Raw genomic sequence first — 11,955 nt, 5'->3', positions numbered from 1 at the left:
GTCCCGGCTCCAAGTACTCAATCTCCATGAATCATAAATCAACAAGTTTGGGTAATACTACCTTTTTCAAAGGCACACACAGTCAGAACATTTAGTACCAAAATGTGATGTTGAGAAAGAGTGAAAAAGTGAATTGCTAACTGTGTTAGTGGTATTTTGCGATGAAAATTAAGTGTAGTGTTGCAGTAATCGTGTATTTTCCCAAACAGGCACACGTTATTCCTCCTTTTCCAATGTAAATAAGCTTCAAATTCGATGCTGAACTTTGATGAGAACTGTCGTAGCTATTTAGTTTGCACTATTGATCTCTGCAAATGATTGCCGAGAAGGTAAATCAAAGAAAAATAAACAAAACCTTATGGTTCCAAAATTGAGTGAATCCTGACCTGCATGTAGGCTATCATATTGATATATTTCCAGTATAACGGTCTTACGTAAAGAGTTTTTATAACATGCCTTCTAGTAATTTCCCTTGTACTGCACAGTAGTGTAAATATTTGTTACATAGCAACATTACATATGTATCATTTCATGTGTTTGTGTAAAGGTGTGAGTCACATCCCTCTTTCCTCCTTTTCCTCCCACTGAGAGATTGGAGACGACAGGAACTTATGTCAATCGTTGAGCAATCACCTTTTTTTTTTTTAATTTTCTGCTTCGTAGTACTCATTCACTTAGTCTAGTGATGTTTTGCATGGTCCGTTTTTAGTTGTGTTCAGTGTTTTGCGGGTGAAAAAGACAAAATGAATACAATAACACATAGCTGTATCCTATTATTGTGGATGCATACGTTAACCTTTGTGAAATGTCAAGGTAAGACCGAACCGGGATACTGATACGTTCATGTAGAGTCCAGTCACTTTGTCTTTTTGTCTTCTTTATTTAAGATTGCATGGGGGTGAAAGTACTAGACAACCCTTTGAATATTGTTGTTTTTATTTTATTGATTCGCAGAATGTACACTTGAAGATTTTCAGAAAGGACCACTGTACGATTCAAATTTTGACACAACAAGTTTGGAAAACAGATACCAAAGTGGACAGCAAGTAAGAGTCGGCTGCAATGTTGGCCATAGTGGTTTTTTCAGACTCATCTGTGTTGATGGAACATGGCAGTCTCGTGGGACAAAATGTCAACGTAAGAGACAATTTTATCCTGGTTGGGCATCTTTCTGTATTTATTACATGCATTAAGATTCAGTTTCCACAGTGATAACTATAATTGTCCAAATACAAATGTGCACTTTTGGTGCAATGAATTCTGATAGTACATAAAAGGACTTGTGTTTTGACTTTTACAGCTAATTTTATTTTGGTGAAAAGTTCAGTTTTATACACTGTTGTTTACTATACTAATCTCTGCTGCACATTTTCTTTCTTGTTTTTATATTAAAGCAAAACCATGTGGCCATCCTGGTGAATCCCAGTTTGCAAATTTCCATTTGGATCAAGGCAATGATTTTGTCTTTGGCTCACAAGTCAAATATACTTGCCACCAAGGGTATGCAATTATGAACTGATGTATTTGAAAGATTAGTATGAACTAAAATTAGCTTGTGGTTAACTTATGCTTTATTTGTTGTTAAATGTTGTTCTTTTCCTAGTTACCAAATGGTCAGTCGAATCAATTACCGACACTGCATGGCAGAAGGGTGGAGTGGTACGATTCCAATCTGTGAAGGTACAGGTTACAATCAAAGGAGCTTTGTGTGGTTGATAGTTTTCATGAAATTGAACCCTTTGATTGTGTGTTTTCTTTAAGCAATACAATGCCCCCTTATCTTTGTGGATGACAATGTGGATGTGATCGGAGACCTGGAAGAAGCTAACTTTGGCAACGTGGTTCGTTTTAGTTGCAAGAATGGTTATGAAATCCTCACTGGCTCAGCCGAGATGTCCTGTGAAGAAAACGGAGAGTGGAGTGCTCTTCCTCCAAAATGTGAAGGTACACATACATTTGTGGGACAACATTGTGAGCAGATTTTGAAAAGTGTTTTGTACACAATTGACTGTTGACGCAATGCCACAAACAACTGCTGATGTGATATTGTTCTGATATTTCTTTCCTTCTAAAAGATGATCATTTCTAAATGCCAAAACGGCCAAACTCCAATTTGCAAAAACCTCCAGTTGAGGTTCACTTAAGACTGCAGAAAGTCATCGAATCACGACCTATGTGAAATACGTCTGTTGGACCTACGACTTATGCAAAATACGTCCGTTCGACTTAACGACCGCAAAAGTGGTGGATGATTCACGAGAGTGCAGTGCGAGTGTTGAGGAAACCGAAGTACCCGGAGAAAACCCACGCAGGCCCGAGGAGAACATGCAAACTCCACACAGGTTGACCGACCTGGATTTGGACCCAGGTCCCTGTGAAGCTGACGTGCTAACTAATCAGCCGCCGGGCCGCCCAATAAAATGATTAACAAGAAAAAAAAATAACTAAGAAGATACAGCATGTAAAACTTTATTATACATTACAGTATCCACAACATGCGTTACGCCTGGTGTGTCGGAATCGAATGTGGTCGTAAGTCAATGACTGCCTGTATTGGATATTTTAGTAAACAATACGTATTATGTAATTCAACAGTTAAATCAGCAGTCATTGTAATGTTTCATTTTATTTAATGCATTTATTTTCTGTATTTGTCACCAGTGGTGAAATGCACAGTGCCATTGATTGAAAATGGTTTTGTGCCTGGAAAAGTCAAAGACTACAAAGAACATGATATATTGTCTTATCAATGTAATCCAAGCTACAAGAAAGCGGAAGGCAGGCCTTCATCGTGCAAAAAACTTGGGTTCAGAGCTGAGTGGACCCCCACACCTGCATGTGAATGTAGGTTACTACCTCAACTTGTTGTATCACACATAAAAAGCTACATGTCTGTGTACTGAATAGGTCGTTAATATGTGAGGAAACTACATGTAAAAATCATGTATTATTTGCTTAATCTCTACCCTTGCAGTGATAAAATGTAAAGTCTCACTGCCAGCCATTAGAGGAACCAGCTACGAACCTGCTTACACGTCCTTGTTTTCACCTGGTGACACATTAACCATCAAATGTGGAGAGAGCTACTGGATTTCAACTGTCCAGCAGACCTCAGCAGTATCTACGTGCAAAGCTGATGGAAAATGGACCATTAGACCAATTTGTCTCGGTAGAATACCTAGCAACCTTTCAAGCAGTGTGCATTACAAATGAAACTTTTTTAACTCTAAGACAAATGATGATCATAACAAAAATAATAATGATGACAATCCTCTGGTTTTGATGGCAATCTCTAATGTATCCTTCGTTCTTTATTCATTTATTTTACAGAGGTCACTTGCAGTAACCAAAGACACCCAAGTGTATATCAACTGGAAATCAACTGGAGACAGCGAGTACATTTGGGTACATCTGCATACTTTTCCTGTCGGTCAGGATACAAGAGAACAAATGGCTTGTCACATGTTACGTGCACCAGAGATGGATGGATACCAAATCCACCCTGCCAAGGTAAGAGAATTTGCACTTTTGGATAAATGTTGAAAGAAATGTATGAGGTTATGAAGGATATGGTACTGTTTCAATTGTCCACCCTCGCACCTTTAAAGATTTTATTGTCCTCATTTACATTTTGGCAGCAGGTTAGTTAGAAATGCGCAATATGAATTCCCAACACTTGGATGCAAGTAATTTTTCATTTTATTTGGAGTGGTGTTAGTATCAATGTTCAACTTTTTTGTGGCTTTGACACTGAAATAAATCATTCCTTTTTCTTATACTTTTTTCCTCCGTCTTCCTTGTCTGCATGTTGTCTTTGTCTCAACCTGTTACGTCTTTGGCAAGACGTCGAGGCGAGGAAATGGGGAATAGGACCCAATCGCAGGGAAGCAGGCGAGGACGAGGGAAGTGGTGCTAAACGAAACCTTTAATAACTTAGACAGGATCTTTGAAAATAACAAAGACTTAGAAATCAAATCACATAACCGGGCACATGCAACATGGATCGAGGGAACGTGGATACATGGCCTGGACAAACAAAAGCAGACGATCTAACGAATGACATAACAATCAGTGGGGTTTAAATAGACTGACATGGGTTGACGACACAATTAGGAACACCTGGCAAACACACAAGGGAGCAAGCAGAGAATACACCAGCTGAACACAATGGACAATCACTCAGACAGGACACCATGGGGAAAAAAGCATAAAACCAAGTAACCCTAACATAACCTATTTGAACCATTCCCGCTTCCATCTATTAATCAATCAGCTCCATCGAATCCAGTGATTTATGTGATAGTGGCCTCTAGTTGGCTGCAAAAGAATTATAGTTTTATAGCTGTGACCTGTGAGGGCCAAGAGGGGTGCAGCATGAGTTAGGACTCCAGCAACTCGACTGTACTCATGGGCAAAGTGGGGGCTGTGGGAGAACTGTTTTCTTAGAGCCAATTGCTCAAGAATTTGTTTTCAAAACTTCTAAAGTTTAAACTCCATCTACACAAAGTCAATCGAAATGCACAAAAGCTCTTAATTACCTGCTAAGAAATTTCCGGGTTTATGCAAGCGGAAGCCAGCAAGCAGCAATCTTGCCCTAATTAAACAGTTGATGCAGAAATAGAGTCGTCGGAGATTAGAAAACGGAAACAGTCGAAGATTGACCAGAGTCTTATGCAGAGTAACTCTGTCTGTTCTCCCTCCGTGCTCTCCTGCAGAAATCAAAATCTCACTCATCTGTCTTGGCGTGCTTACTTGTGTTCGACCTTGTGAATGTTCATCGTGGACCGGACAGTTTCTCTAATACGTTTATTTTCTGGGTTTGTTTTTTGAATTATTTTTTCTTCTTCGTTTTTCTTTTTTTTTCCTGAGCCTGGCTGCCAGTATACAAGTCTCCTCTGGTCTCAAATTTGCGGAATGCAGTTCGTGCAAGACTTCCAAGTATCTCGATAACTACCACTTTCTCGTTTTCTGATTTTTTTTTCCGCTGGCGGCCAGGCACCGGGGAAAAAAATAATTCAAAAACGAGAAAGCGGCAGTTATCGAGATACTTGGAAGTCTCACAAGATTTTAGACAGGGGGATCTCTGCTCGCGTACGATATATATGTACGATATAATGTGATTTAATGACTGGACTATCTCCCACTGTATTAGCCCCATATCTATATAAAACTTGATTGTTCTGAATAGACTGAATGGAAGCAAGTGTGAACGATTTCGGTCAAAAGATGGAGTACACCTGAGACTGCTCACCAGGCAGTCGTAAGGCACACATAGAGACAGACAAACATTCGCACTCCCAATCACACCACCACCAAGTGGGAACCAGTGCACCATCAGGTGGCCCATTTTTACAATTTCAACACACTTGGACGACAATTCAAGCAGACTAATAGTATGGGAGTACATAGACATGAAGATAACAACTACTGCGGAAACCCCACGCACCAAAATAGCTCATACACGCATCTTAATCTCATGAAGACGATCTAGAACTGGATGTAAAACTTTGTAAAAGAAAAAAATGTCTCCAAGGCCAAAAAGGTCAAGAACACCTGCTCAGTCACACCATTTTTTATATGGATTGTGTCAGGTTGATTCACATTTGTGCATTATTGTGACTTCTTTTTGTGATTATCTATTCAGTTTACCTGTTTGTGTTAGCTCCTTGTGTGTCAACCAATCAGACTCCTAATTTTTCACCCACCACATTGTCTCGTTACCTCATGTCAGTGTATTTAAGCTCTTCATGTTTATATTTATTCCTTGTTGCAGTATTGTCAATGTCTCGTCTTTTAGTGCCCCTGTCCAAGTCTTCTACAGCATTCTAAGTCCATTTTTGTATACCCAGTATTTAGTTTGTACTCTCTTTTGGGACATTTTCAATATTAAACATTTCTGAGTGACCCCACTCCTTTTTCTTTACACATGGGTACACATCTTGATTCTTGCCTGCTTGGCTCGTTAGAATTATTTAGAATGTAGAGTAATTTAACACTCTTTGATTCTGTTAAGTATTTAATTTTTTTATTATATAGAAAATGGATGAACAGTGATGCAACTACAAACTAACAAGTTAGGGCTGAAAGAAAAAAAATGAGAAGTCGTGCATCTCTCGGATACAATGTTCATGATAAAATTTGGATCATGATTAAGACTTGGGGCGGCCCGTGCACGTCAGCCTCACAGCTCTGGGGTCCTGGGTTCAAATCCAGGTCACGTTCACCTGTGTGGAGTTTGGATGTTTTCCCCGGGCCTGCGTGGGTTACCTCAGGGTACTCCGGTTTCCTCCCACATTCCCAAAACCTGCATGGTAGGCTGATTGGACACTCTAAATTGCCCGTAGGTATGAGTGTGAGCGTGAATGGTTGTTTGTCTCCTTGTGCCCTGCGATTGGCTGGCTACCAATTCAGGGTGTCCCCCCACCTCTAGCCACGGAGTCCGTGACCGGACGTTTGGTCGCCGGACGTTTGGTCGCCCGGGTGAATATAATTTTGAGAGCTGGTTTCAGCAGTAGATATTTAACTCTCTCTCATGAATATAATTTTGAGAGCTGGTTTCAACAGTAAACTCTCTTTCATGTTGTCAAACATCCGGCAACCAAACGTCCGGGCGACCAAACATCCGGCGACCAAACGTCCGGCGACCAAACGTCCGAGTACCTCCGGAGTCAGCTGCAATAGGCTCCAGCACCCCCCGCAACCCTAATCAGGATAAAGCGGTTCAGAAAACGAGATGACATTAAGACTTGCGAACTCTATCCGCTTTCAGAAAAAAAAAATGAAACTGCAGATAGGGAAACAAAAGGGAAGAAAAAACATAAGAGGATGGTATTACTAGATTTTTTCGACTACAACTCGGACCTGAGGATAAATTGCACTTGTTAAAGAATACACAATGAAAAAGAATATATTCATTCATTTCCGAACCACTTATGTAAATTTCAGTTTAAACGCTCACAAGGGGAGTGCTGGAGCCTATCCCAGCTAACAATGGGCACCAGGCAGGGGACACCCTGATTTGGTGGCTAGCCAATCGCAGGGCACAAGGAGATAGAAAACCAGTCATGGTCACACTCATACCTACCTGCAATAAAGTAACAATAATAAAAACGGAGGACAACAGGCTAAATAGGCATCTGTGAACATAACAGTTTTTCAGATGACTATAGAGCCTAAAAAAACAACACGATAGGCTGTCGGTGATCAGAGAGGAAACAAACATAAGGCGCACTTGGCTAATGGTCGCAGGCACAGCAAAACTATGAAGAAGTGCGATTTATTGTCCAGAAAATTGGGTAAGTCATGTCATCAGTGACAGCTGATTAGTGCAACCACATCTTTTTTCAGTGTGCAACTGTGGTAAGTTGAGAGCAATTGAATTTTTTTGAGAGTGAGTGTTTTAACCATTAAAAAGAAAGATGATATTCTTCTCAGGCCATGAAGACATAGTAAGTATTCATTCACTTTCCCATTCACTGTGTTTGTCATCATTGTAATGCCAAAATGGGTCACAAAGTCATCCGGAGACACTCTAAATGTGTAATTCTACACTTGCTTATTAAAATTTACCCTAGCTTTAAAAGACAATATCTATATCAATGTATATTCATAATTTGTAATTGAATAATGATCTTGGTATCATTGAGATTGTGTTTTCATGTAGAATATACCAATTATTTTTGCATTCCGTACTTTATTTAGTCATATAACTGAATTAGGAATAAGTGGCATAGCGTCTCGATTTTCTAATTTCACACCAGTATGCCATAAAGTGCAAGGCTGCAACACTGACGATGAAATGAATGATTAAATACTTTTTATGCCAATGCATCTGACATTTACGTGCAGGCTCATAAATGAATCTCACTTCCCTAAAGCACTAGTCCTTATTTTGCTTTTCATTTTACATTTTACTGCATGTACTATTTGTCATTGCTTATCTGAGGAGTACAAGATCAACATGACTGATGGCTCGGCAATAACTAATTAAGCAGTAACTAATGGCTTTTGTATTATGTGTTTGTTTTTCCCCAGAAATAACATGTGACAGTGAGGATATCCACAGTGCAATCATTGCTGATAATGGCAAGCAAATATACAAAAATTATGAAAGAGCCTATTTTACCTGCAAAGGTTCTCAAGAACAGTTTACGCTAACTTGTACAGATAATGATTGGCATGGAACAGTGAATTGCCCAGGTAAGTAAAATAACATTTAAAATATAAGACAGCACCTGCATTACATGCAGAATTTTAAAATAAATTGAATGATAAACAGACAGAATCGGCAGCCCAGTGGAGCAAGTGGTTAATGCGTCGGCCTCACAGCTCTGGGGTCCTGGGTTCAAATCCAGGTTACGTCAACCTGTGTGGAGTTTGCATGCCTGAGTGGGTTTCCTCTGGGTACTCCGGTTTCCTCCCCCATTCCAAAAAACATGCATGGTAGGCTGATTGGACACTGTAAATTGCCCCTCGGTATGGGTGTGAATGTGCATGGGTTGTCCCTCTCCTTGTGCCACCGATTCAGGGTGTCCCCCGCCTCTGGCCCGGAGATAGCTGGGTTTGGCTCCAGCACCCCACGTGACTCAAAATGAGGATAAAGCGGTTCAGAAAATGAGATGAGATGAGAAAAGACAGAATTGTTTTTTCTCTCTCTCTGTCTAATAGTGGCGAAAACGTACATAGAGCCAGTTAATTCCATGTTTTAGTGTGAGTTTAAACCAATTAAATATGTGTATCCATGATTGGGGCGGCGCGGCGGCAGAGCAGTTAGTGTGTCGGCCTCACAGTGGGGGACCTGGGTTAAAATCCATGTCGGTCCACCTGTGTGGAGTTTGCATGTTCTCCCATGCGTGCGTGGATTTTCTCCAGGTACTCCGGTTTCCTCCCACATTCCAAAGACATGCGTGGTAGGCTAAACACTCTAAATTGCCCATAGGTATGAATTTTAGTGTGAATGGTTGTTTGTCTCCTTGTGCCCTGCGATTGATTGGCTTGCCACCAATTCAGGGTGTCCCCCGCCTCTGGCCCGAAGTCAGCTCGGATAGATAATATATGAGCTCTATCAATGTATTCTTAAAAAAATACATGGATTTTTATTTTATTTTCAGGTATCATATTTTTTGGGTCCACATGTGTCAGCAGGTTGTTTGACTGCACTGTGCTTTTCATTTTAGGAAACCAATGTAAACGAATTGATGTAAGCAATGCAGAAATTGTGAAAAATAAAAAGGACTATTACGACGAAGGTGAAGGTGTCCAATACGCATGTTTAAATGATGCGGATAGACAATTCAGCATTACCTGTGAATTTGGTGGCTGGACTGGCATTCAGAATTGTTCAGGTAAAGACATGCCCATGTTGTTTAAAAATGTGCTTTCATTGCATTAAATATAAATATACTGTGTTTGTTTGTTTTTTAACTTATGTGTCAGCATGCCTGCAACCTGATGTTCTTCATGGGTTTGCTGTTAGTCCAGTACATGACACACTTTACTACACATGCAACGACGGTTACAAGCTTCCTACTAATGAATGGTGGGGTGCAGCGAAATGTTTTGATGGTCTGTGGTCTGGACTTGAACAATGCATTGGTAAGCATTTTATATATATATATATGTTATATATATATATATATATATATATATATATATGTTATATATATATATATATATATATATATATATATATATATATATATGTTATATATATATATATATTTTTTTTTTTATTGCTGTCCTTGTCTTTCTATTCTACAATCTCAATGTGCTTTTAATATAGAAACAAGTAAGTGTGGGGAAACACCTTTGATTCCTAATGCAAAAATCAAACACCAGAAGAATAGAAATGGACAAGACGAGAGCCTCCAGATTATTTGCAAGGATGGATACCAAAATCAGATTAACCATGTAATGTGCGTGGGAGGAAATTGGGATTTGAACGGATTATCCCCCAACACAATCTGCACACGTGAGCCCCCCCCCTTTTTTAATCAATGATATGAGCAAGTCATTTCTGTAAAATTGGCAGTTTATGTCTTACAGTCAATTCTGTGACGTGCAGTCCACCTCCTGAGATCGAGAATGCCGTCATTATGACTTCATATCAAAGAGAGTACTTGTCTGACTCAAAAGTAACTTTCAAGTGCCGGGAGAACTATATGGTGGAAGGAAAAGATACAATCACATGTCTAAATGGAAACTGGGACATGGTGGACACAAAGTGTACACGTAAGTAAAAGATTAGGAAATATTTTTAACTACTTGTTTGGCCGTTTTTAGGATTTCCATGGACAAAAAAAGATGAATACAGCAAATTCCAGCCTATTCTATTTTTAGTTTTTTCATGCTTGTTTGCCTATTCTAACATGTAATTTTGCTAGACAGCATTTTCTTTACTGCATTCAAAATGTTTGCCATCAGCTGCAATTATATGGGATGAAATTGTGTCAGAAATTTAACACAAAAAAAACTAATTATGATGGCAAACAATTTAGTTTGTAAAAATATTTGTGCTTGAGAAAAATATCAATCTGAACATGGCTTACCAATTACCCAGTCAGCCAAAGGCTGAATAATTCCAAAGCAAAAAATAAAAATAAAAAAATAAATGAAGTTATCTAATGTAATCTAATGCCTCTGCACTGCTCCAATGGTCGTGCTTGCATTGCAGAAGGCTGGTAATTTGACGGTGAGGGAAAATTTTTAGAAATGTGTCTTTTAAGCATCTAAAACAGGGGTCGGGAACCTTTTTAACACAGAGACCCATAAACAATTCCTATTTTCAAATTTTATTCCTTGAGAGCCATACTCAAAATTTAAGAGTAAAAATGTGAAAATGAGATGGTATTTTTGGGGGGTAATTTTACCACTTTTAAAGTACTATAAATGAATTCTTTTGACAACACTGTTACCCAGTTGCTAATCAATGAAAATATGCATGCAGAAAAGTCTAATGAAAAAAAAGATGATGTTAGAGGAAGTGTGAGCTCCATAGTGCCGACGTGACACTCCTATTGGTGCATTCGGGACTCGGCTCTGTCACTAGCAGTTTAAATACATATTTTACCTCACAGGTTAGCGAAGAGCCACATGCACCCATCAGAAGAGCCACCTATGGCTCCCGAGCCATAGGTTCCCTACCCCTGATCTAAAACAAGACCAAAATTACTTCATATTAATTCTTTCACTCTTTTGTTTTGTTGTAAGAAAAAAAAGAGTCGAGTCAATTTGAATCCATGCAACACAACAAGTTGTGAGCTGATAACAGTTTTTTAATGTCCATATTAAACACATTAAAATCAAATTTTCAGCTTTTTACACACAGAAAAAAAGGATTCTACCATTATGTGAGTTACACATAATAGAGAGAACAAGATTGTATGAATGCTGTGTACCAGGCAGCACACACAATTTCGCATAACGTACATTTTGGGACATCTACTTCTATCTCCTGTGCTCTTATTAAGCTAAGAACCCGAACGTGAAGCCCCATGAGCCTGACTGATGGGCGCGAACTGCAGTTATAGGCATTTTTGGAAGAAAAATTAATTTCATTGTGTCCATTTTAAGGGGTCGAGCACTGCTTAAACAGCTCCCAACAAGGAAGCAGCAATAAAGAAAATTCAAACTGACCCATCACACACTTTTATCTAAAAGAGCTTAAACATTCTGTCATCACTGTGTCACACATCTAGTCCAGTCAAACAATTCTAACTCTTGTTATTTTTTTGAAATTTTAGCATACTGTGCTAAGCCGAAAAATGTGGAACAAATTATGACCTTCACTAACAGCAAAGAAAAATACATTGAGAATGAGGTCATAGAATATCGCTGTATCCAACCAAGTGAAAAAAGTGGTGGTTCTGCAACCTGTGTAAATGGTCAATGGAGTCAACCAATTCAATGTGGAGGTAAGGAGAAGCGCACTGGGTGACTTCTATTGATTAGAGTTAT

General features: G+C 39.2%; 1 protein-coding gene across 2 annotated transcripts in view; it reads left to right on the top strand.

The window, feature by feature from the left end:
- The first annotated feature begins 617 nt into the window (after positions 1–617).
- The window catches only part of LOC144069342 (complement factor H-like), a 28,263-nt gene continuing 16,925 nt past the window's right edge, over positions 618–11,955 (top strand). The window contains exons 1-14 of one of the 2 annotated variants that reach the window (XM_077594660.1): positions 618–813; positions 955–1,137; positions 1,395–1,500; positions 1,604–1,680; positions 1,762–1,944; positions 2,662–2,844; positions 2,975–3,169; positions 3,331–3,510; positions 8,035–8,199; positions 9,177–9,344; positions 9,436–9,594; positions 9,782–9,970; positions 10,045–10,230; positions 11,742–11,912. In XM_077594660.1, coding sequence (XP_077450786.1) covers positions 744–813; positions 955–1,137; positions 1,395–1,500; positions 1,604–1,680; positions 1,762–1,944; positions 2,662–2,844; positions 2,975–3,169; positions 3,331–3,510; positions 8,035–8,199; positions 9,177–9,344; positions 9,436–9,594; positions 9,782–9,970; positions 10,045–10,230; positions 11,742–11,912 — 2,215 coding nt within the window. In that variant the 5' untranslated portion in view covers positions 618–743. The remainder of the gene's footprint in view (positions 814–954; positions 1,138–1,394; positions 1,501–1,603; positions 1,681–1,761; positions 1,945–2,661; positions 2,845–2,974; positions 3,170–3,330; positions 3,511–8,034; positions 8,200–9,176; positions 9,345–9,435; positions 9,595–9,781; positions 9,971–10,044; positions 10,231–11,741; positions 11,913–11,955) is intronic. The other variant, XM_077594659.1, reaches the window with a different exon arrangement.

Source organism: Stigmatopora argus, chromosome 24, assembly GCF_051989625.1.
Source record: "Stigmatopora argus isolate UIUO_Sarg chromosome 24, RoL_Sarg_1.0, whole genome shotgun sequence".
NCBI classification, from domain to species: domain Eukaryota; kingdom Metazoa; phylum Chordata; class Actinopteri; order Syngnathiformes; family Syngnathidae; genus Stigmatopora; species Stigmatopora argus.
This window is presented reverse-complemented; position numbering and strand designations above follow the sequence as displayed.